Source organism: Populus euphratica, unplaced genomic scaffold (genome assembly GCF_000495115.2).
Source record: "Populus euphratica unplaced genomic scaffold, PopEup_1.0 scaffold92.1, whole genome shotgun sequence".
Lineage (NCBI taxonomy): Eukaryota > Viridiplantae > Streptophyta > Magnoliopsida > Malpighiales > Salicaceae > Populus > Populus euphratica.
The window spans coordinates 49,092-76,235 of NW_011499974.1; the positions used below are offsets into that span (position 1 = coordinate 49,092).

Genomic DNA, 27,144 nt, shown 5'->3' on the forward strand with positions numbered 1-27,144 from the left:
GTCTCCTCAGAATTCTGTACTGTTATTTACATAATAGAAAAACAACTCTATGGTTCTACAATTAATAGCCATGGCGAATCTGGAATTAGTCCGATCACCTTTCATCTATTCAAGGTATGGAAAATGTGTCGTCGCCTTTTGGTGGATAAGGCTAACTTCCGGTCATTCTGCAAAAACTGATCGATGATTGTAATCCCCTACTGTTTTATATCATTGTATGGGGATGGTAGCTGGCTAGATACTTCCCTCCAGTTTTTTTTTTTGACATGTTTTTTATAATTAAAAAAATAACTAAAAATTATGAATATATATAATTAAATAAATTAAAAATTAAGAGTGTTAATAAATAAATAAAAATTTATAAATATTAATTAAGAGTGTTAATAAATAAATAAAAAGTTATAAATATTAACTAAAAATAAAATAAAAAATATAAGTAAATTAAGATATTTAATCTTAAAAAAAGAGATATTTATTTAACTGTACTTGCTAAATTTATATATATATATATATATATATATATATTTAAATTTAATCAAACAATAGTAAAAAATAGACACATATATTAAAATGATAAAAAAAATAAAAGAAAAAAAAATACTATGTAAGCTTGCACATATTAGAAATATCATCTAAAAATAAATATTTTTTATTTTTAAAATAAATTTTATTTATATAAAAAATAAAAAAAAATATAGATAAATAAAAAACATCTTAAAAAATAAATAAATATAAAAAAATTTTATTTTAAAAAATCTCTCTAAATAAATTAGTAATGAGAAGTAAATTAAGGAGGAAAACCAAAATACCCCAGAATGAAAAACAATTATCTTTTCTTGCCGAGATCATAAACATCACATCACTATTATAGTAAATAGTAAAGTATATCTATCACTACAAAAAAATCTTCCATGCCTTTTAACACTCTATTATTGGAGTGAATAATAAAATTTCTATGGCTACAAGCCTTCAAGAAATTTTCCACGTGACTTTTTAGAATATTTGATATAGTATCACTGTAGGTACCTGCAGTGTAGAGTGAACTCCTGGTTAAGATTTTTTTATTGTTTTTTTTTTTAAAAATATTTAAAAAAATTAGATGTCCTGGTTAAGATTTTTTTATTGTTTTTTTGTTTTTAAAATATTTTAAAAAATAAATGTTTTTATATTTTTTATTTTAAATTAATATTTTTAAATTATTTTAATATTTTAATATTAAAAATATTAAAAAAAAAACATAACAAAACTTTCAAACACACGCTAATGTGATATGACAATTCGCTAAAAAGAAAGAAGATAAAGCAATCTTCGCCGCTAGGACACCCAATCCTCTGACAAAATTGTCAGGCTTCAGTTATGTGGAGCTTCTCCTGGAGAAGCCATGCATCGAACAAGATGGGACATCCATGGAAACTCTCCTAGTCACCATGAATGATAAAAATTGAAGAACACCTATCAAACAATACTCGCAAACAGGGGACCTTGTTCTCCATTGCTCCCGGTGGGAGACCCAACTCTGATCCAATGCTCCCGACCGAACCAGTCCCTACTTCTCCATTGCTCCCGATGGGAGACCCAACTCCTCTGATCCATTGCTCCCGACCGAACCAGTCCCTACTTCTCCCTCTCCCATGGTCTCTCTTAACCACAGAGCACCAAGATCAAACACTCATTATCCATCATTTTTAATCTGCCCAAACCCGAACCGCAGAACCCCAATCCAGCAATCATCCCAAGACCCATACTCACCATCGTCCCTTCACCGTAAACCATCACCGTCCCCTTCTTCTTATACTAAACACCGGCCTTCCCTTCTCCATCCAAACCACCACAACCCCGATTTATCTCCTTTCTCAACCATCACCGAAAACCCACATCAGCTTCTTTTCTTCCCCAATCAGCCAGCGTAGCTCTAATCTCCTCCGTTCTCGTCAGCCACACGCGAGAGTCACTAACAAATTAACCATGGCCTAGTCTTGAAAAAGAATTTGTTTAGAATCTGTGGGGGAAAGACCCGAGAGCATCTACAATTTAGATGCTATTCAGAAGAGCAAAATTAATAATATGTGTTTTTTTAAAGCGTAAATATAGTTTTCTTATGAGAATTTTAACGGTAAACTATTTAAAAAATAATAATTGCATTTTAATACATTTAATATATAATTATTTTGATAATCTTATTTGATCTAGTTAGATTGGTGAGTGTATAAACCATTCGAATGATTTTCATTCAATTTAATATTAAAAACTGAAGAGTAAAAATAATATATATACTTTTAGCTCTCCGACACCTAGTGTAATTCGTTCGTTTGTCTCTTTTGATCTATATAGAGCGAGTGAAGAGCACGCGCATTCCAAGTCAGGATTTCCAAGTGCTGCCAGCTGGTACCGCGAGTGTTCCGTGCACCAACAGTGTTTCCAGCCCCTATTTAAATTCCGGTCCTAGATGTTTAGTTTTCTTTATGATCTTTGTGACAGAGGACAATAATGAAAACAATACATGAATAGGCATGTGGGGATGAAATTCATGTTTATGTGAGGGATGGAATCACTTTTAAAACAATTAAAAAGGTATATCATCATAAGTTTGGAACAAAGAAATAATTTATTTTAAGTAGGATATTCTAAACTTAAACTAATATGTGTTTTTTTCGGTGTAACTAGTTTTTTATTTAAAATTTTTTGAAGACCGGTTAGGATATTTAATTATTATAAACTTGGTAGAGACTTCTTATTCATTTATCTTATTTTTCTAATTTTACCGTGATATCAAATATGACATGTGTATTTTATCTTAAAATTAAAAGGAAATTGGACCATGAAGAAAGATACATATAATAGGTTCGATTAATAAGAAAGTAACTTAGTTATTTAGTGATGGAGGTAGCGACTAGCAAGATATCATCTAAAAACAATGATAAAATATATTTGGTTATTGAAAGTATAATATAGATTGTTTTATAAAATATTTTTTTATTTAGAAATATATTAAAATAATATATATTTTTAATATTTTAAAATTAATTAATGATATTATAATATGATTTAAAAACTAAATAAAATAAAAAAATATGGTCGTATGACAAACAACAAGAATGCAGAATAGGCTTACTTTTTATTTCTTTCATTTTCGAGTCTACAAGTGGTAGAGTAGAGAGGTATCCCTAGTTTTGTAGATTAACGGCTTCAATAATTAGTCCACGTTTTCCCACTCCATATGTCAACTCACCTCTTAAATTAAAGATTGGTGGAAAGAAAGAAAGTTTGGAAATTACACTAATCATTGAATTATAATCTCAACTAATCCAATAACTCATAACTCCTTTTATTTTAGCATTACTCGTTTTTTTAATTAGAAGTCTTGCAATGGCTCACAATCTCTTAAAAAAATATTAATTTTTCAAATTCATGATGTAAATTATTATACTGAAACATCAAATCTAAACAAACTATAAAATTCAATTTTTAATTAATTAAATATTAAAAAAATATAATTCAAAAAAATTAATTAAAGAATTCAAAAAATAGCGATTGAAAAAATAAGGATAAAAATTGAAAGATAAAATAAATTTTATATTTGATTAAAGGGTGAAATTAAAAAAAAAATTAGTAAAAAAAAAAAATAAGGATCAAAATTAATATAAAAAATAAAAACAATGTTTTAATTGAAGGGTGAAATTAAACAAAAATTATAAATGAAAACAATGAGGATTAAATTAGAAAACATACTATTGTTAATTTGAATTGAAGGGTGAAATTAAAAAAAATTATAAATAAAAACAATGAGGATTAAATTAGAAAACATAATATTGTTAATTTGAATTGAAGGATAACATTGAAAACCGATGATACTTTTACAAAATAGTCAATTAAAAAAATTAAAAATCCAAAGAATAAGAATCAAATTAAAGAATATAATATTTAGTAAATTAATATTGAAGAATATAATTGAAAACAAATAAAATTTATAAGCTTTGAATAATATCAATTACAATAAATAAATAAATAAAGTTTTGAAAGTCCAATAAAAATGACATGCTAACGAGTTATAAGCTTAAAAAATATAAATATTGAGAAGATTAGTTCAATAACTCAGTAAGTAAAAACATCCAATATACACCTACAAAGTAATACAACAATGAGGAATATATACAAGTGTGCTTTATTTTTTTACATGTGAGTTTCACAAGCAAACTATAACAAGAAATATCATGAGGCAAGGCTCATCAAAAAATCAATATACAATGATTATAATTCTCTAGATTGTGGGATGATCAGTCACCACAAATTGGTAACTTCCTTAATCAATTAGGGTTCAGAATTGTAATGTACACAAAAACTAACACTACCTTATTAATATGAATATTCTGATTAGCATATTATAGGGTTATAATCAAACATATAAAATTATTTCTCAAAGATTCAACTCATACAATCAATAAACCAAAATATATTCATCTGGTTGATCTCAAACACATCCCAAATTGACTAAACATAAAAGAATTAATCAACTCTTATTATTCAATCAACTAATAAATTGAGATTTACCAAACGATTAATTGAAATCATTAGGCAAACAAGTTGGCCAAAGCCATGAGGCCAACCAATCAACCAAAACCATCAAGCTAACTAATCAAAATTGATTGAGATTTAAGAATCTTGATACACCAATCTCTCTAAAATTGCAAATCCTTAACATTTCAACTTATATCTTAAAAACTCATTATATTTCAATTAATTATTCAACTAAACTCAAAACACAAAATTCAAATCCTTAATTCTCAACAAATTCAAAATCATAGCTTATTATAACAATTATACATATCAAAGTTTACTTTGAAAACTTATTTTCTTCCACTTTTTTTTTATTCCTTTATCTTTTCCTCTCCTTTCTTTTTTTCTTTCTCTCTTTCGGTTTTCTCTCTTCTAAATTCTAATTTCTTCTTCTTCTTCTTCTTCTTCTTCTTTTCTCTCTTTCTATTTATATCTATCAATTTTATGCAATTACCATAGTGTCCTTAACTTATTTATAGATAATGCTTACTCCTACACGGACATTGTTGTCATTTCCAATTAATTTTTTCCTTTTCTTTCAAAATATTACAGCTGGCTTGCCGAGAAGCACATTTATGTTTTTCCTCTCTTTTCCGTGAGAAAGGAAAAGCATTTCTACCTTCTCTGGTAGAGCCACAGGCCCTGATAAAACAGGCTAACCCCCAACCGAAGTCTGTTGTGTGGAAAGACAACCTAGACCAAGTTGTGATTAGAAGAGTTTCAGCCAGAGAAGGCCTGGCTCTTGTAACCTCAAAATAATCTATCGCTGATCTCATAACTGTCATCAACCATTTTAACAGCCTCCTTAACCAGCCCTGCTCATAGTACAACTGGTTATATCCATTAGCACTCGTGCTTTGCACAGAGGATTTGTTAAGAAAATCGCATTGCCAAAGTATCAGGTATTGGTGGCTGAAAACTAGACCCGTCCATCCGCAGCAAATAGCAGTTTTATCTGCTGATCAGATACCATCCTTATTGACCGGCATCTAGCTCTCCACACGAAGGCTGAGAGAGCTTCAAACGTTGTGCACTTGGCTAAAACTCCATCTTCCATGGCTTTTCCTTGAGCTGGGGAAGTTTCTCTGGGTCAAAACAAAAGGATCTATAGAGCATTTCCTCTGCATAACGCTTGCTGGTGTTTTACACATCTTCAATCTCAGCAAATTCGTGGTATATAAACTCTATCTTTGGTGGGTTTCGAGCTTTGAGTATGCTTCTATCTAGAAATGGAGGTACATCCAGAGGCAAACCCCTAGCAGTTGCTCCCCGTGAATTCACAAACTCCATAGCACAATTCCATCATACATACAGTGGTTCGTGCATGGTCCAAGAACAAATCCTCCACATTTGAATTTAGTCACCTGGAAGACATTAACATATTTGAATACGAGAAAGAAACTTTGGTTCTTTTATGCTTACTATTGAAAAGGATTTTAACTTCCCTACAGCAGTACAACTATACACAGCCTGCAAGATTGTAAACCAAGAAATATAAATAGTCAGAGAATCTTCAAACCTGTGCCACCACAGGAGGTATCTGAAGTATGATTTGTGGACCAGGAATTTCATAAACCAACTTTGGACAAGGCATTTTTAATGACTTCCACACCATCCGCATTTCCTTTCACATCAGACTTAAAGCAGTAATCGTACGAACTATGACTGCGATATTTTAATCAAGGTTCGAGAGATACAGACCCTTTTCTGTCTCCTCTCCTGGAAGAAACAGTGTCGGTTCTTCTTGCTTAACAATAAGTTGAAAAGTATTGCTACGACCATCTGCCATGAGGTTAGAATCCTTGAAAACCAGAACCTGACTCACAAAAACAAAGAAAGATGATTCAACAAACCAAACAATGGAAAAGATCTAGAAACTTTTCAGCGAATGCACATACGCTCCTTGAACATCAAAGATTACAGAACATAAAATCCCTTGTATGTCTGATGAAGTTGCATGGTTGCAAACTTGCAATACTAGAGTATGAAATTAGAAACAGGGTAGCTATGTGTATAATGATGTTGGAGATATATATAGGATGGAACGTACCTGATGAACATTGAATATTGTTAACAAAACACTACAACATGATAAGGACAGGCGATGTTGATCCTTAGTTTCGTAAAATTCCTCGTACAGGTGTATTAATGGAGGAACCGTACCAAAAGCCATTGAAAACAGCACCATTTTTTAGTCTTCTTTTGGTCATGGTTACATTGTCCTTGTTGCAGATTATGGAGAGGTCATCTATGGGTTGTGGTAGCCTACTACCAAACTACCAAAGAACCAAAACATCACCAGCTAGCAAAATTGGGGTGAGAAAGAAGAGTTATTCTGGGGTGGGTGGTGGGGTTGGGCGTCCAAAATTTGCTAACTTCCATTTACTTTATTAGATTTCTAGTAAACAAAAATGTTCCCTGGTCTATAGCTCTTACAGATAAAATGAGGCGCCGAATACCTGCAGCCCGCTTTAATTTGATTTTTTTTGCTATGGAGATACAAGTTATGGACCCATGAGTTCGGTGACTATTCAATAGACACCCATTATATAATGTTAAATGGTTAACAATGCAAATCAATGATTTGTGTTACCGACTGTATGCATTTCCACATGAAAATTCATCAGGCTATGGTGTCCGTGTGCAACTGCAGATAATAAATGCATGGCTGAAGCAGAGAAAATTGTGCCCTCGTTGATCTTCAACGTCACAAGAAATTTTGCATTTGCTAGCCTGATATCAGCCCCAGCAAGAAAAAATGAAGAAACACTGATAGGTAGCTTGCTGGTTGAAACATTTCGATCCAACGCTGGGGGACCAAATCCGTAGGAAATCTTGCCTCGTGTGAAACCTAGATCCCAAAGGACAAAAGCTTTTCCATACAACTGACGAAGCTAGCGCTGTTTGAAACGATCACCACTTTCATGGGTTTGAACACCCCCATTATGCAAGTTCAGGTAACGAAGAAGAAAGGCTCCAACGATGAACGTAAACTCCATTGATGCTACTTCAATTAATGAAAAGACTGGGATCCAAAGGTAAAGATGGAAACCAATTCAGGGAGTGGCAGCATTTAACCACATGAATAATTCCATTGATAATGATAATGACCTTAAATCATTTGGTTTTAGAGCATCAAACTTAAGAGTTCCTTCCGAAGTAACAACTCTAAAAACCTAATAAAATTAATTGCTGGTAAGCTAAGCAACAATTGGTGGCACTTAATTCTCAAAGTCACAGTTCCTTCTCGTAAACATCTCTGTTTCAAATTGCATAACAAAACAAAGATAAATAACATTTAAGTTACAGAGAATTTTCAACTGTTAGAATAAATTTGCAAAGCATTCAACCTACAAGGTTCATGGTTATAACCACCTTTAAGGAACACATGAGAGTTGCAGTTCAAACCTCTACTCAGTTGTAGGAAAGAGTCAACAAATACACCTAAAAACCAAATCTAAACGAAAAGGGATTAAGTTGGGGTTGGGGGTGGGGAAATAAAACTACCAATCATTTAGCTCAGCTCAGTACTACTTGTAAGAGCAAAAGGTACTAAAGCATATGATACAAAACAAACCCAGTTGGGTATTTTCATCGGGAAACGATAACAAGATCCAGAATGCAACAGTAGTGCACCATCAATATCTGCGGTTGAAACCCTCTAGTGGAGGATCATGTCTGGAGAATACACCACATACCTCATGTTCCACAAGAGTCAAATAAGCATCTGTATTAAAATGAACTAGTCATCTTCCTCGTCTCCATCTTTATCTGCATCATCTCCAGCTTCATCCTCAGCTTCCTCCCCTTCACCTTCCTCTTCATCATCAGACATGCTATTTATCACATCTGTAATGATATCCTTCACTTCCGCTTTTCTATGCATTAGATCTATGCCGAAGTGGGCACCTAATATGACCATATTTATACGTGTGATTAGCAAAGTTGGAATGGAAATGTGCCAGCATCCAAGTAATAAATGAAACATGAGCCATTCATACCAAGTTGTCTGAGAATATCAGATAGAGTTGCCTGCACATCACCAAAAACAGATTTTTAAGGATGCTGTAACAAGCAAGACAAACTGTCATAACTGTGCAAATTGCAAAGCTAAATCACAGGCAAGACTTACAGTATTGAAATCAACTTCCTTCAGAATATTTACTACAACTGCATGCATCTCTTGTCTGGTGGGTTCTGCCTTGGCCTTTTTGTTAGACTTGGCTTTACCTAATTTTCCAACATAAAATCATTTGGCAAGGGAACAAATTCTGAAATAACTTTAAAACAAATGGAGATCATGTAAGCACAAAATCAATTTGACATCTAAATTAAAAGCAAAACATGATATTTATAACACCATTTGGTATTGTGATAGCCTTTTCTTTTTGTCCAATCACAAATAAAAAACCATTTGATTAGCCAGATAGCTTTTGCCTTTTGCATTGTGCCCTGCATATAATTCTGTTCCAAACCTTGGATTTGTAAATGTTAAAATAACTTGATTTTCATTTATTTTACATGTAAAAATCCATCTTAAAACAATTTTAACCAAACACATTTTTTTAAAACTGCAATTAAAAGTGTTTTTTTTAAACCTACCTGTTTTTTAACTGCAAAAGCTACCACAATACCAAACACACACTTAATCAGCAACTTGTCAATGGACCATTATCCATTGTAGCCTTGTTTGTGGCTTAACAAAAAAACCCCAGAGTCCAACAAAAATTGAATCCAAGGAAGATGTTATAGATAACTATTATACAGGCAATCTTTATCCATCCCAAAGAAACAAGCACTCCATGAATGTCAATTTAGTCGCTTTCTCTCCCCACATCTTGCTACTTCCCACAATGATATCATTTCACTCTTCTTATTATTTCTCCAAATAACATCTGTTACTCCATCCTATTTTCTCTACAATTGAAAGAGTAGACATGCATCATTTCTCAGTAAAAATTGCTGCTGTATAGTTTTGTCCTTTCTCTAAACTCTGCAACATAAGATGTCCTCTATGTTTAACCGCTAAGTTTGCCCACTCAATTCTGTTAAGAAAGAAAGTTGGGCCTGGTTTTTTCCTTGGCTTTTTTATTATATGTATAATCTTCAAAAAGCATATTGATATAGATACATTTAAGGAGGTGAAAGGGGAGAAAAATTACCCGTGTAAACTACCTCTAATTATGTTCGGTAGGAAAAACCATTTAACAAATCAGATGGGTAAAATTTGACTCCAAGCATGGGCGGAAACATTAATCCCCATCCACCAGAGGTAGCAAATGACCTTAGGTAATATTTTTTTCTCTCAAAATTAACACTCCCTACCCAGCCATGTTATCTATGGATCTATCAAATACAATCCCACCACATATTTCTTGGATATTCATTAAAAACAAAACCTCTATTGTCACTTGATAATTATTGCTCTATCCTCGCCCAATCTCCTATAAAAAAATCATTGTTGTCTTCAATTAGCATGTTTCAATGCCCTTTACAGTGATAAACTTCCTATTTGACAAATTTCTGATCACCAAAAAAAAAAGTGCACAAAAAAATGAGATGAATCCAATAAAGTTCTGTCTGTTTTTGAAGAGTGCAAAAGCAACTAGAAGAAAGAAAGTTGATGTTTGGAGAACAATGATAACTAAAAAAATAATAAATAATTGATAGATGTAAGTAATCTGTATTTTATTGGCAATGATAACTGTAAAATTAATAAATAGCATAAAAGAGGGTTACGGAACCACAGTGCAAAAGAGTAAATCACATGCCCAAAAACTCCAGACAATCACAAATTAAAACCAAAAACTTTAAACATCAAAAATAGAAGGAAAATACTGCACCTTGATCTTTTGCAGAAGCCTTTGATGGGGACTTGGTTGACTGTTTCTTGGCAGTGACCTTGTCTTTAGAGGAAGCACTTCGGTCCTTTGGGTTTTCCTTTCCAACTTTTTGTTTCTTAGATGCAGATCCCTTTGATTTAGAAATTGAACCAGAAGTTCCATCAGTATCTTTAGCACCTTTTTTTGATGACGAGTCAGAATATTTTTTGGTAGATTTTTCTAGACCTTTAACAGGTTTTGCAGGGGTGCTCTTCTTGCCAGGGGTAGCTTTTTCTGCACTTTTAGCCACCAAACTCTGCTTTGATGATTTTTTTGATTTCTTAGATGGTGTCTGCTCCTTTGGCTCATCCTCCTCTTCTTCTGATTTAGTTTCCTCATGATCACTCATGTCTTTCATTCCTGCCTCATTTTCACCATCATCTTCCGAATCATCTTTAGCATCTGGTGATTCAACTTTATCTTCATCATCATCTTCCTCATCTTTGAATGAATGCTTTCGTTTCTGTCCAGTTAGAGGTGTTTGTTTTCTTTTCTGTGGAACAATGAAGTAAAGAATTCATAACCAGCTCACATAAAAACCAGAACATGCATCAGCCAAGTAGGAGTGTCATATTATCTTGAAGATTAAAAAAATAAAAACAAGAGATGGGTAAAAGCAGTATCTTTAATTATTTACACCACCTGCAAAGAACTATGTCATAAAGCACCCTTCAGCAGAACACTTATGTTCTAGAAAATTGGCCTTGAAAGCTTAGGAAAGTTCCAATCTGCTGATTAAAACAGTTGAGAAATAGCAAACATGTATGAAAGATGAAGTCCAGAAAATACATCATGGATCCAATATAGTTCACGGTTGTCAATTAAAAGGACATCCTGGCATGTCAGTTTGGAATTCAAGGATGATGAAACTCAAGACAGCAATGAATTGGATGGAAAACAAATTACATGTCATGTGGCTCACTTGCCTTTTTTATTTCTATTTCTCTCTCTCCTCGTGTGCAGCTTATTTCACAAATTTTTTAAATGTTGCAATTCTGAATTGTGACAAGTTTGAATGTCAAGACATGTACAACCATGCAATTTTGCCAATTCTTTTTCAAACTGTTACTTCACTAATATTAAAAAAAAAATGCTAACAACCAAAAATAGCCCACAGCCAATATGATATTTAAAGGTCACCAAAGCAACATCTAAGAAAACAAAGCACTTCTATTGGAGTGCATCAAGAAAACACATCCATCCAAGATCTTATTAAAGAAAAGCTCCATATAATGTTTACACAGAAAAAATACTACAAACCACAAACCTTTGCTGGTGTCGTTGATGCTTCACCAGGACTCACATTTTTGCTAGTAGAGACCTTACGCTTCTTACCTTTCTGAAACAAAAATAAGCACCAAATATCAGCTTTCACATTAACAGTAAATGGCTACCTAATGCTGCAATATATAAATATTTAGAGAATGGAGAACCTGTTCCTTGTCAGCAAGCAGAACATCAGTGGTGGAATGTGGGGATTCCAAGAATTCCAATATTTTTACAGTGAGTTCCTCCTGAAAACAAGGCCCAAGCAAGTGACTATTCCAGATGAATTTACATCACATGAAGACATAACTTCGAAAATAGGTGATACCAACCTTTTTCACAACAGACCTATTTATGGGGATATTGAGCACATCACAAAAATCCATCAACTTCTCTTTGACGCACTTGTCAAGCTTTTCCCTTACTTTTGCTTTCTGTTTTTCCTGATAACATGAGACAAAACCAATCAAAACAGTTTCAAGGCACATACAATTGTTAAACACAAGAGATGCTGCAGTGAATAAATTAGGGATAGAATCTTGTTTTCACCAGAGTGCATGCTTGTGAAACAAGAAATGCATAAATACAAAACATGTGCATAAACATGTAAAGAAAATAAAAGGCAAGAATGCCAGTACCTCATTCTCAACCCACACATAGCCTGAAAACTGGCTTATGTTCTTCTTTAAAGTGTGTGCCTAAGAATCACATTAACATAGTTTAGAATGGTCATAAATATAAATGAATTAATCAATTATGATAAAAAAAAAAATCAACCAAGACAGCAATAACAAAGGAAGATGAATTAAAACAAACATTTCAAAAGACCATCAGGCAGGCACCTTTCCTTTCTTTCCGAACAGAATCAAGTGAAGTATCTGCAGATTGTCATCAGGTTTTCTCTTGGATAACTTGAAAGCCACTGAAAAGTTCAGAATATCAGAGAAAATACAGGCCAGTCTTCTGTAACAAAAAAGTTGGATAAAGGTAAGACAAACCATGTGCAAGTCAACAAGATAAGAAAATCTGTTCCCTCTTGATGTCCAGGAAAATCTCTTTCATTTGCAGTATTTTATGGAAATTTTAGTATTCCTGCATTCTAAATCCAGAACCTGAGAATCTATCTCCTTTCCTATAAAATACTTGTGCATCCTTTGACACTAATGACAAAAATAATAGTACATAAAAATGCCCAAAACCCTATCAAGAGAAAGCCAGGATACAATGAAGGATGTCAATCAAAATATTAGCTCACATCTGAAATGTGTGAAAAATCTTGGAAGAGTTCAAACATGCCATCAAGCTTGTCCTGTTTGAGGAATCATTAAAATTTCAAGCACGAGCATCCCTACCGAACTTCTAACACCAATTAAAATGGATGGCATCCTCTATTTTGAGGAAAAAAAATTTCCAGAACAATTAAAACCCAGCACAACATGCAAGTACCCTGAACAGTAAAACCCATTGAGTAAACCTACCAGAGTTTATGAAAGTTCATGCCACCAAAATTTACAATGTTGTTTTCTGAATCACCAAGACCAAAGCTTTTGTTTATTGTTTTATCCAGAGAATATTCTCATGTTATCGATAACCTATGCCACAATTTTGTTCATCCATAAATTTAATGGAACAGAAAAGACAAAAACCCATGAAGACAGGGATGACTTTTCCACCAAGTTAGACAAGCACGGAGGAAACAATGGAACAATTGTTTAATCTTCTCCTTTCATGAATGGATTTACATTCATTTAAAACAATGGCATGCGCATGTGTGCCTTCATATGCAATGCAACAACTTTTAAAACTAATTATTAAGCTAGAACCCAATTCCTACTACACAATCAAACCTTCCCCTATACTACATATCTACCAAAACTTTTGTTTGCAGAAGTGACTACACACTGTACAATGGACTCCATGGTTAGCACTTGAGAAACATGTAACCTGTAATACTGATACCTTTCCCTCCTAAGCAGTTGTTAATTTTTCTCCGCAATGTACTTTAGTCATGCAACATCATGAATCCTCACACTGTTCAATGGAAACCCATCATATACTATTACAGAATTAACTCTGTACCGAAGTTAAGATCATACACATTTGATTTCATGCCTGAGCTACATCAAACTAAAACTCACGCTCGTTTCACACAAAACTAGAGCATACAAGACATGCATCGACCATAGACGATTCAAAACTTGTTATCATTGCTTACTCGCGATTATGCTTGTCATTATCTGTTCTATTGTTTCTTGATAATTTCAGAGAGTTTAGAAACCATAGTTACTAAATAGATAACAGAAAAGAATGCACTACACAAACACCAACGCCAACAATAACACAGGATCCAATAACAAATCCATACATACAATCATCAAAAGATGCACGCGCCAAAACAACCAACTAAAACAAACATACCATTAGGAATGTCCTTAAGAGGTGTTCCTCGTCCCTGTAATCACAAAAAAAACCCACAATTATCTCAAAACCCCCATGCCCAGAAACCATTTCTTTTAAGATAAACACGCAAATTTGAGCATAAAGATTTTTTTTATTCAAGAAACACCAAGATTTGAGTAATCTCACCTTTCCAATAGAAAAAGGCTTGGTCGCTGACCGTCCAGGCTCAGGCACAGAGTACCTTTCCACCACCTTCCTCTCTCTGGTAGGCCTATCACTACTCGGAGTCACCAGCTCCTTCACTTTCTTCCCAGTCGAATTCTTACTCGATTTCTTGCTTCTTCGCTTGGATTTCTTGATCCCTACCTCTTCCTCTCCTTTATCTTTCGCTTCTTCTTCTTTCTCCTCATTTCCCAAGGACTCTTCCTTTTCTGCACCCTCTTTCACAGTCTCCTCTTCTCCTTTCACTTCTTCGTTGTCGGCCTCCTCCTTCGCTTCATTCTCAGCACTATCCATCGCTCCTTCGTTTTCAGTTTGCTCCTTTTCTGCTCCTGGTTTTGACTCCTCAGCAGCAGGAGCTTCCTCCTCTGATTTCTTCTCTTCTAGGGCTTCGCTCGCCATGGAGACAAACCAGAAGAGACTAAAACCCTGAGAGTTAGGGTTTTGACAGAGATCACAAAATAGCAAGATCCTCTGTGCGCAACAGGCAGGGAGAAAGCGAGAGAGAAATTAGGGATTTGGGGAATTTGAGAGGGGGGCGGGCTGGCTTGATTTGATTTGATTGAGTTCGAGACAAAAAGGAAATAAGAGGAAGGCGGGGGTTCAAAATATTTTGATGCGAAAAATGAGAGCGCGCTCTGGGGCTTTGTTTTTTTTTTTTTTTTTTCCGCTCTAAGAAACAGTGGAGGATGTTTTTTAGATCGAGCGAGAATGATTTTAAGGCGCAGTACATTTTTGTATAGCTCTGCCCTGGACTGCTAGGAAAGAGCTAGCTGTCTTTATTGGGCATGCACCACTTGTCAATTTTTACTCGGTCTGGTCTCGTGGGAGTAGAAATGGAAGACAGGGTCACTGGTTTCTGTGGATGATTGCATCGCTTTTGTTTTGTTGTGGCTTTTTAATCTTTTGATTCCTGCTCTGGTGGTGTTCTTGCCATAGCCCCTTGTATTTTTGCTAGTGGTTAATTTCATGATTCCGTTTTCCACCACCAACGAATTTGTAGCTGCCTTGGCTATTCCGTGTGGAAATTCTCGATGTCAAGAAGTTCTGCCATTGAATTTGAGCTTTCCTTCGTGATTTGATGGGCTTGTGTTGTTACATTTTTTTAATCACACTTTTCTACAGAACAGAGAGTTTTTCTGATTTTAAGTTGAAAAAACACAGTGCTGTGGGGTGTTTAGCTGTTTGTGCGTGAGTTCTTTGAGAGGATGGCTTTCTCTGGGACATGAACGAATAAGCTAATTCGTACAATTGGTCCCTCATTTTTTCCTCCTATCTTTGTCTTCTTCCTTTTCTTTCCTTCGGGCCTAGATTGGCAAGAGGTACCGAGCCTCGTTAGGTCTTTCCTTCTCCTTTCTCCTCTCCTTCCCTATTCTTCTTTTCCCCTCCCCTCCCCTCCCCCCAAGTTGGCCCTTCTTCCTTTTCTCTATTCTTCTCCCTGGGCTCGATTAGATCGATTCTGTGGGCCCTTTTGACTCCTTCTCTTTCTTCCTCTATTGTTTCCATGGTCTAGGTTTGACTAGAAATAAACAAAAAAATTGATTATAATTTTTTAAAAAAAAATTAGTTTGGTTAAGTTCGATTTAATAAATTTGAAATTGAAAAAACTTAACCAAACTGAACCGGTTCAGTTAAAAAAAATATTACAAAACTATCTTTTAATCTTTAATCCTAGCATTAGCAGTATCCATTCACAACTCCGCATTCAACAGTCGTCTTTACTTTTTAGCAAATAAGCCACTCCCCTCAGCCCTCACAAACTACAACTCACAAATCTTAATCTCTTACACTCTTAGTTTGATCAAAAATAATTTTTTTCATTATTATACAAAACTTCATGACCAAATATAGTTGTCTAGCAAAATCAAATTAATCAATCTTCATCTCCTAACTCTTGTAGACTGGTAGATCTTCAATAAGGCTTCAATCTTTATCATTAAATCTAACAAACCAGCCACCTCCCTCTTCCACATAGGTATGGCACACACCATACCTAACTTTCAGATCTAGCAAACTAGTCACTTCTCTGCTCTGATTTTCTCTCTTATACTCGGTTTTGAATTTCGTCACACCAGGTATGATTTCTTTTTTCTATCAATCTCTGTTTTTATTTTTTTAACATATACTTTGTGTATTTGTTAGAGTGGTATGTCCTTACCAAAAATTAAAGTTAAAGCTTAGATTAGACTGATATAATTTTTATTTTCCTCGCTGCTAATGCAATACCATTAGGATTCAGTAATGCTTCATGTAAATAGTTGAAACTTGAGAGGTCAAAGGTGATTTTAAAAAAAAAATGGAAGATGTGAACCAGAGAGAAATAAACAAATGATTTGGTATTTTGGTTATAGCTTTGATAAATATATACAAGTGCCAGGTGCACTATGAGTTCATCAATTATTTCACATCTTTTCTTTATTATCAAAGCCATGTATATATATTCATCATCCTGCTAATGTAATATCATTAATTTCATGTTTTTGTTTTCAATGCTGAGAATTTATTCTTATGTAGAGAATATGGCTAAAATTAAGAAGAAAAAGTTTGGGTGAGAAATTTAGAATGATAGCTCCTACATTACTCATGTTATATGCCTGCATTATACTAGAATAATTGTTAATTGTGACACTAAAGAAACAATAAAATTTTATCTTATCATGTTATTTCAGATATGAGATTATGAAAGCTACAACTCCTTAAAAGCACATGAAATCTACCATTTCATTATATTTTTCTTTATTTTACTGGTGATTAATCACTAACTACTAGTAACTAGAAAATTAGCATATCATAACCATAAAGAAAGAATTCAAAGAGACATGTCATTTGCATTAATAAAGTTGTGAACTTAATATATATATAAAAAAATTATGCTTAGAACACTCTCATATAACAAATGTTAAAACAATTCAAATAAGAATTTACTATTGTAGACTTACTGTGCAACATCGCACTAATAATAAATCATTGTTTCACATTTAAAAGTTATTGATAACAACTCAAACTCTATTTTTTATATGTTGTCAAGTGAAGTACATAATTGAACTAATACCTTTAGAACAAAACGAGCACAATTAGAACTTTTGGGAGATTTGTAGAGAATTTTAGTTGTTAATACAGCTGAAAAATAGTGGAGCAAAAGAGAGTATATTCATAAATCTACAAAACAAACAGTATTTATTTTATTTTATTTTTACTTTTAGCATGCCCATTTGAATATTTTTTAGAACTTGAATAATTGTTATAAACATGGAATAAAATACAATTCATAACTTAGAGATATTTTTTGTACTTTTTATTTATTTATACCACTATTTTGCTTGTAGAAATTTGGTTTTATATATATTCATCATTCTCAAATTATATATATTCATTAAAATGTTTTCATTAGGTAATAACATATGGAAAACTTTCAAATTCAAAATGCTTTATCCACTATCACTACACCAATATCAATCAATTCTCCAACTTCAAAGACTAACCCATAATACAAAAAATAAACAACCTCAAGTTTTGATATTAAGGAAAAGAAATGTCGATGATAGAAAATAATCACAAATTTGAGATCACTTTAGAAAACTCGATGGTGATCTTAAAACTCCTAGAGTTGAATGTAATTATTGTGGAAAAAATTATACATGTCATATTATTTTTAATGACACAAGTAATATATGGAGTGATTTAAAAGTGTATAAAAAGTTTTCTTTTTGTGGTTAATAGAAAACAAAAGATTTTGTTATGAAAACTTAAGATAGATGAGGGTGAATTGGGAGATCATAACGTGGAAACTTTTATGAAAATATGTAATAACTATGATGCATGTAAATAGACACTAACAAAAATGGTCATAATTGATGAGTTGCCTTTTAATTTTGTGGAGGGTTAGAGATTTAAATTATTTATTAGGACCACACAACCTAAATCTAGCATTCTTTCTCGTTTCACTATTATGAGAGATTATTTGAAACTTTATATTGAATAAAAGGATAGATTGAAGATAACTTTTAGGGGTTAACAATTATATTTAACAATAGACACGTGGATATCAATCCAAAATATTAATTATATGTGTTTAACAACTTATTATATTGATAATGAGTGGAATTTGCATAAAAGGATTTTGAATTTGCAAGTGATTGCAACAAGTTAAAAAAATTTATAAAGAAAAAAGTTTCAAGTCCACAATGACTAACTACATTATTAAATATTGGAATTTATCAAATTAATTATTATTTAAAAATAAAACTAAGTTTTTTTCATGTTGATGATTAAAATAGCCTTTAATTATTTAAAATTTTCTCTTGAACAACATTGTAAATATCCCAACTTAATAGCTCAACGTATCTCTGTATCTCTATGTAAATTAAATTGATTCAAGATTTATTAAGTTATTTGGATTTATATTAATCTAAAATCAAATTAATCATGGTAGAGTATCTATAACCCTTATTCAATTAGCAATGTTTAATTTTAAAAACTTTTAATCATAAATCACCTCTTGGTCTTATTATGATTAAATAGATTATATAATAATTAGCTAAAAATTTATAAGCAATAAGACAAATGATATAAATTCCATATTAAAAAAATCAAAAATAAAATATCTTGAAATTTAAATTATATAATCAAAACTAGACTACTTTGAAACCCTGAAAAAATAAATTTTAGTTCATAATGAATTTGATATAAACCATGTTCTTATTGGAAACATCAAGGGGGAATTAACGAGAAGAATAACAATTATTGTACTTGGAATATGTTGAAGAAGCACTCCATTTAAGCATGTTGTTTTTGTTTGTAGCGTGTTCTTTTTATCTTTTTTTTTTATTTCTACCTATTTCCAACGGTAAAGTATAACCTTTTTTTATTGACTATGGTCATGGTCTCTTCATCGATCTTCTTTATATCTTTGATACCAAATCTCTTTTTACTTGTTTCTTGATTTGTTTTCCAAAATTGGTAGACTCTAACATTTAATTTCTAACCCTATTTTTTCCTCTTATCTTTTTTTTTTAAAACCAAAACCACTTAATTTGGATATTTATATCAAAAGTTGTCTCTAATTTATTAAGAACCACTTTTAGGATTTATGAAAAATAAATTTTCCTAAAAAATTTATTTTTCTCATTCCTTTTTTTTTCTTCAAAGCATACACACAAGTCAATCAGATATCTTTAAAGTATATTTTATTATATAAGTGGCTTTTGGAAGGGCTTCCTTGGTACCATAAGCCTTAATCTAGTTAAGCTAAATGTTTAGCTAAAATTCATTGATTGAATGCTGATTTTTTTTTATTAAAAACCCATAATTCTATGAAATTTTTTTACATGTAAATAAATAAATAAAAACTATATAAAATTGAAATATTTAAGATAAAATACCATAAATAAAAAGTATAACAAGAAATATTTATATAAAAATAGGTAAAAATAATTAATTAAGTCATTTCATTACGCTTGAAAAAATAAAAAGACAAAAAAAACCATTTACACTAGCTTAATATTTTTGTTTTGTTTTTAAAGATAATTAAATTATTTTACTATATAGAAAAATATGATAAAAATGATTTGTCCAAATATATTTAAAAATAACAAATAAGTCAATTGAGAAATATTGTATATCCCTCGTGGCAAAGATTTTGGTTTTTTATAAGGGAAAACTAACTATTTCACATTCCGATCCACAATAAACTTTGTCTTTGTGTAAATTAAAAGGCCAATGTCTTTCATTTTATTCATTTTAATTATTTCTCAATCAAACCACCATGTTAGATATTTTTTTTACAAAAAATTTCTTATGATTGAATCAAAAAATCGATGCTCAATCAATACATGAGCTAAACCAAAAGATAATTTTCACGGACAATTCATTAAGTACTTGATAGACGTCACTTTAAATAATACAGAACCAATCATACAACATTTAACTAGTGAGAATAAGGCACACCAACATCAATAAAAACAACTGAATTTGATATTAATGTGATGATTAAAAGAACTAAGCATTTTTTTTATAAAATTTCAAATCTTAATGTGATGATTAAAAGATCCCTTAACTATTTAGACTTTTCTCCTAAACAATATTAAAAATAACTTCACCTAATAAATTCAACATATTTCTACATAAATTGAATTAATTGAAGATTTGTTAAGTTATTTGGATTTTTCTTAATATAAAATCAAACTAATTTCAGTAAAATATTTGTATGTCTCGGTGTTTAATCCTGAAAACTTCTAATAGTAAATCACCTCTTGGTCTCACTATGATTTAACATATTAGGCAATAATTAGTCAAAAAGTTATAAGCAATAAGATAAATGATAAAACCTCGATATGAAAAAAATTAAAAGTAAAATAACTTAGAATCTAAACTATGTGATCAAAATTAGGCTACATTAAAACCATTGAAAAATAAAATTTATTTCATAATGAATTTGATATAAATCACGCATGTTCTCATTGAAATACATTAAAAAAAAATTAATAAGAAGAATAAAATATTTTTTACTTGGAATATGTTGAAGTGTGTTGTTTATGTTTGCAACGGGCTTTTCTTCTCTCCTTATTTTTACCCATTTTCAATAGTAAAAAAGAACCTTATTTTATTTGTTATGATCAAAGTCTTTTTCTTGGTTTTCTCTCTTACTTTGTTCTAAAATATCATTTTATTTGTTTTTTGATTTTTTTAAAAAAACTAGTAGATTTTAACTTTTAATTTGTAGCTCTATTTTCTTTATTAAATCGACTTGTTTTAAAAAGTTATAAACATAAAAATTTTAGATATTTATCTTATTTTTTTTAACATCAAGATCTTAATTTTCTTTTAACATCAAGACAGTTTAATGTGGATATATACAAAGAAGATTATCTTTGATTTACTAGGATTCATTTCTAAAATTTATGACAAGGAAATATCCTTATTCCTACATGAGCAAAATTTATTTTTCTCATTCTTTTATTTTTCAAAACATGAATACAAGTCAACCAAATATCTTTAAGGTGATTTTATTATTTAATTGGCTTATAAATGAGCTTCCTCAATAACATGAGCTTTATTTATTTAGGGTTAATGTTTAGCTAAAACTCAAGGATTGGATACTAAATTTTCACTTGAAAAACTATAATTCCATGAATTTATTTATCTTTACATGTAAATAAATAAATAAACTATATAAAATATAAATATTTAAGATAAAAAAATATAAAATTAAAAGTAAAAATAAATAATAAAATCATTTCACTTTGTTTAAAAAAATAAAAAAATGAAAAAATCCATTTACACCAGCTTAATATTTTTTTTTTAATTTTAAAGATATTAAACCGGTTTATCCTAATGTATTTAGAAGTGAGTAACGAGTCAGGTGAAAAAAATTGTTTATCCTTAATGGCAAAGTTAATAGTTTTTTGTTTAAAAGATAAAATAATAATTTCATGTTGATCCGCGGTAAACTTTGTTTATAAAGAAATTCAAAGGTTGATGTTTTTTATTTTAAATAGTTACCACTCCAGCCGCCACCATTGGTATTCTGTCAAGACCATAGGCTGACCGAATGTCCAAGCCAAATCAAAAGATGATTCTCACAGACAATCTATCGAGTACTTGGTAGACGTAGCTTGAAATAATACAGAACCAATCATCCAGCATTGATCCAAGGGAACAAGGCACACCAACATCAGCAAAAACAACCGAATCTGAAATACAAGTATTGCATATACAGAAACATAATCATAGATTACGAGTACATGAACATGGAATCCAATTTATCACATAGAGTAATTAAGCCGAATTCCATGGTAATTAATAATATTAGTGAGGAATTGCTAGCAGAGCTTGTGACTGCTTTTCGTAGCGGAAACCACCAGCCTTAGAGTCATCTGCCGACCAAACGAAAATCCCATGGAGTTGGTTCTGACTCTTAAGCTTACTGCAGGCTGTAAAGAAGCCATTTGCTGGAGATAACCCTCCGCTTCCATCACTGATAAAGCTCACCAATACTTTACCACCATTATAATTAGAACTCTGGGTGTTGAAGTACTTCAGAAACTGGGCCACCGAGGTCCCCTGATCATAGGCATAAAATTGGAAGTTGACATAGTCTATCTGATGCCCATATTTCCTCCACAAGGCCAAGTAGTGGCTCTGAACTTGATCATCATCAAAAGGAGCTATAGAGGCAAACGAGATGACTCGATTTCTCTTAAGGGCTGTAATGAGTTGTCCTATACACTCTGTAAATGTATCAGGATCAGCTTGGAAGTGCTCGTAATCAATATCAATCCCATCCAAGTTATACTGCTGAATGATCCGTGTGAGTGAAGAAACAGCATTAGAAACCCAAGAATCAACAGAGGAAGGATTAAAGTAAGCATAGCCGTTCGCTACACTATCCCCCCCAAGGCTCAAGGCAACTTTGACATTGGAATGTTGGTTCTTGATAGAAGAAACCTGGGAAGGGCTTAGATTATCGGTGTCCCAAAAGATGTTGAATTTTCCATTGGTGGGGGAGGGAGAACTTGAGGTGTCATAGTCAATGGCAAAAGAGAGGATGAAATGGAATTCAACATTAGGGTTTACAGGGACATCGGTGAATCTGACATTATTAAACTCGGCCCCTATGTATTCACGGAAGAGGTCTGATTTTGCAGGGGCTGCTTGGATCGATGCTTGAGAGGGGAAGATAGCTTGAAGAATAAGAAGGGTGATGAACAACATTGAAAACTCCATTTCTTGTAACTGTTCAGGATCCAAGAGGTTGTGTTTTCTTGCGTGTTAACCTTGTCTATATATACCGTGTCAATGCCGAAATACTGGGCATGAACTGAGCAAAGCTAAAAGTATCAAAATATTATATGTGGATTGCCGTGGATGTAATTTTCAGATTGAAGATTATTTCTTCTTGACTGATGCACGTCTTAGTGGAAAGTCCGCTACTTTGTTACCATCTTATATAAAAAGAGCAAGTTGATTTGTTTTACTAGGAAGACGGTTGCGACTGACGACTACTCCACTGCTAGTGTTTGATTTGATAGAACATTTCTTTGTTTCCCTTCAGATATATATATATATATATATATATATATAAAGAGCAAGTTGATTTGTTTTACTAGGAAGACTGTTGCGACAACTCTACTGCTAGTGTTTGATGGAACATTTCGTTGTTTCATATATTTAATGTCGCCGTAGACACCTCTACTTTCTCTATGCTAAAGCCTTGGAATAATGGTGGTTTTTATAGATATTTGAAAGTGTTGTCATGATTTTTTTTTAAATATTTTTTATTTATAAATATATATAAAATAATATTTTTTTATTTTTAAAAATTTATTTTTAATATTAACATGTTAAAATAATCAAATATATTTATACTAACATGTTAAATTTAAATGGCAAAGATAATATAGTAATTTTACTATTCTATCAAATATATAAAAAAAAAAATACAAAAACTCCATTACGAAGAAGGCATTGAATTGTTTTACTTAAGGGTTACGTTATAAATTTTACATTAATAATACAATAACCAAAATAACTTTGTATAATTCTCAAAATATATTTATATCATTATAAAAATATCACACCATCTCGGAAGTAAAAACAAAAGATAAAATGATAAATTGTAATTACAATATTGTAATGAATAATAATGTGTTTCGGGATACAATAATATCTTCACGGGAATTTTTTTTTTTTTGGATAATTAAGGCTTTGGAGGGAGAAACTAATTAATTAAATACAAACCAGTAAAAAAAGCATCGAATATGAGGTAAGTTTATATAAAAGTCTTGAAATTACTAGAAAATTTCCTAAATTTAGGTTTATATTTACACCTTCATCATCTTTCGATTAAAGTTGTTTATATTAATTACAAGGGGTAGTTTGGTAATTTCGATGATAGTTTTGTTGGAAATAAAAATGACGAAGTTAACGGAGAGAGAGGAATGATCCCAAGAATGACAAGACGACAATGAAAGATGTATTAATTAGAAGGGGCAGTTAGGTGACGATTCAACAATGATTATCTCCATTTTTTAATACTAGACTTGTTCATGGGTCAGGTCGATCCGGGCTTAAGGAAGGCCTTATTGACTTTTATGAGCCCAATTCGGACCATTCAGGCTTCTAGCTAGGCCTGAGACTGGCCCAAATGGGTGCAGGCTTTCGGGACTCTTAAAAAATAATAAATGAACAATTTTTAAAATCTCTTGGCATAAAAAAACATTACGTGATGACATGGTATATTTTTTCTTATCTTAACAAAATAAACAATTAGAAGGGTAAAAAAAATGAAAAATAAATTTCGAATATTCAACAATCACAAAATCACTAAGTCTAAATCCATTCACTATTTTTAATTCCATAATAATTAAAACGTCAATAACCCGTAAACATTATTAATTAAATTCCATATTGAAATGACAAGAACTCACAAACAGTATTTTTTTTTAATATTAAACAATATCTGAATAATAAATATTCATATAGATATTATGAAGTATATCTAAATTTTTTATTAAATAGATAATGAATATGATATGCATATAATAAAACCCTACCTGTAAGTATCAATTGCCATCTTTATTAATAACACCATAGTGAGAAAAAAAAGGCAGGGTTAATGGGTTTTATTTTAATTATTATTACTTGCATGACCTATATTAAAATTTCATAAGTCTCTTGATAAAAAGTTGGGTGATAACTCTGATAGATATAATTTAATTGATCAAATTTTATTTTTTTTTTTAAAAATTATTAATTTAAGTATTATAATTTGAGAATCATATTATTAATTTTAATATCTTAAAAAATTAGTTAAGATATATATAAATTAATTTAGATACAAACAATTATAAAAAAAATAAAAATAATCTACTTGAAAATCTATCAAATCTCAAAATACTCAAATCTGTTATAAAATTTTTTTCAACATTTTAACCATTAATGACCCTCTTAATAACCAGAAACTATTAACCCATAATTTAAGCGTTCAGCGCTTAATCAGTAACCTCCACATTCCGGGCTCCACTATATATAAGACTCTCCCTTAACCCTTTCATCTATTTCAGTTTGTTGTTTTTTAAACAAGAAGAAGAAATAAAAAATCAAATTTGTCCCGCCAAAATGAAAGAGAACCAAACGCCATTAAAAGAACTCTCGCGATCATCATCCTCTTCCGCTCGCAAATTCAAAGAGTCTCAATTGAAGAAGCCACAAAAGGTTAATTAATCATCTAATTGAACTCCAAACCCTAAGTTTACTCTGTATATTTCCGAATCTCTTTTTGAAAATCTCTTACTGTGTAGATCGCAAAGAAAAGCTTGAGCGGTGTGTTTTCTTCGGCCGCCGAAGTTGTTTCGCCGGAAATCAACATTAACGAATTGAGTGATTTCTCTCCAGTTTCAGACATCTCTGATGCTTATCACTGTGGCCAAACAGCACAAGTAAATTTCTCTTCATTTCATTGAAATTCCTTATTTTCGATTTTATTTGGATTTTTCTCGTACGCAAAACTGATTTAGGTATATTACTTCAATTTTTATCTTTTGAACTCGCTGCGATCGTAATCACAGATTACTATTTTTCTAATTTATGCTGATTTCCTGTTACATAATCCTTAAATGTCTTCTAGTAATTTGTTTTCATTTTGATTTTTTTTATAAGAAAAAATCACAGTTGAAATGATTAAAAAATCCTTGAAATTTTGTCATCTAGCTAGTTTATTTGTATTTTGATTTCTGTTTGTCTGGATAAATTCTTTTCCTTGGTTCAGATCTCCGTGTCGCCTTTAAATCCGGCTCCTTGGGCTTCGACAGACACATTATCTGTCTTTGATCTTACTCCGACTTCAGAAATCAGCACCATCACGGACAGACCAGGTTCCGTCGAGAAATATGGACTCGGCAAACTATGCGGTTCAAAGATCGGTCCAGTGGAGGGGTTGGAGGCAGATGTTGCGGTGAAGCTTCTAAAAGAAGCAAGAGTTGAGGTTTTGGATTCTGATGTTCGGTCAAAGAAGTTTCTAGATGCATTGACGAAGGCTGTTATGGATGAGTATTGTACACTGCCTGAAGAGAAAGACTGGATGACTGACCTTGTTTCCATGAAAGGGCGCATTGTGTGCTTGTGTTTCTTGATCTGGAGCTTTGTGGTGTCCACGATGTTCTTGTTTGGTTCGGGATTGAGTAGCTCTGCTGGTGGACCATTGCCCACTTGAAAGATTGCATGGAAAGGTTGTGATTCGTGCTTTTTTTGGGTGCAATTCTGTCTGCAAAACTTTGATCTGTTGTTATCTAGATGTTTCATTCTCTTAAGATTTTTGCTGTCAATTAGGGTTTTTGTGTGTGAAATTAAGTATTGCTGACCCTTTGATCCATCTGTTATACAACTATACACTTGAATCCGCGAAGAACCATTCTAATTCCCATAAAACACCACCTTTTACTCGGATTCCATAGAAGGAACGAAAAGATTAATTAATCGCAAGCCTAACGTGCATCGACGCTAGCTTAGTCCAATCCGTATCCTTTTAGTTTACAAGCTGTATAAATAAATAAAGAGTCTCACGATAGAGCTTCAACAAAAGATTTTATCGACAGGGCTCGCTTAGCATCACATAGCTCCAGCCTTCATGTCGTCTGCTAGACGTTATGTCTTCAGCCTGGACAGAAAGGAGGTCCTCCTGAACAACTCCAACGACAATCGGCCGTCAGCGGTAAGAGTACAGTTTTTTCTTAACAAAATGATCTACCGTTACATGGTTGCCCCTGGTGCACCCGCTCGTCCGATCCGACTATCGGCGCCCCGCAGAGAGCTGGCGATGATTAAA

General features: G+C 32.1%; 3 protein-coding genes and 1 pseudogene across 3 annotated transcripts; 1 reads left to right on the top strand and 3 right to left on the bottom strand.

Annotated features, from left to right (window-relative positions):
* Positions 1–5,050: 5,050 nt before the first annotated feature.
* LOC105139382 (omega-hydroxypalmitate O-feruloyl transferase-like) lies at positions 5,051–6,313 on the bottom strand (annotated as a pseudogene).
* A 1,510-nt stretch (positions 6,314–7,823) lies between these two features.
* On the bottom strand, positions 7,824–15,501 carry LOC105139381 (protein DEK-like). The gene is made up of 11 exons (XM_011045794.1): positions 14,289–15,501; positions 14,121–14,154; positions 12,545–12,624; positions 12,341–12,400; positions 12,035–12,145; positions 11,870–11,950; positions 11,704–11,775; positions 10,398–10,929; positions 8,687–8,784; positions 8,556–8,586; positions 7,824–8,463 (listed from the first exon to the last, which is right to left on the bottom strand). The coding sequence occupies exons 1-11, from the start codon at positions 14,721–14,723 to the stop codon at positions 8,297–8,299; spliced, it is 1,701 nt and encodes a 566-aa protein (XP_011044096.1). The 5' UTR covers positions 14,724–15,501; the 3' UTR covers positions 7,824–8,296.
* A 6,433-nt stretch (positions 15,502–21,934) lies between these two features.
* LOC105139383 (chitinase 2-like) lies at positions 21,935–23,243 on the bottom strand. The gene has a single exon (XM_011045795.1). It carries the CDS (start codon positions 23,043–23,045, stop codon positions 22,128–22,130), a length of 918 nt encoding a protein of 305 aa, XP_011044097.1. The 5' UTR covers positions 23,046–23,243; the 3' UTR covers positions 21,935–22,127.
* A 2,152-nt stretch (positions 23,244–25,395) lies between these two features.
* On the top strand, positions 25,396–26,563 carry LOC105139384 (uncharacterized). The gene is made up of 3 exons (XM_011045797.1): positions 25,396–25,535; positions 25,622–25,759; positions 26,089–26,563. The coding sequence occupies exons 1-3, from the start codon at positions 25,440–25,442 to the stop codon at positions 26,530–26,532; spliced, it is 678 nt and encodes a 225-aa protein (XP_011044099.1). The 5' UTR covers positions 25,396–25,439; the 3' UTR covers positions 26,533–26,563.
* The last annotated feature ends 581 nt before the right edge of the window (positions 26,564–27,144 follow it).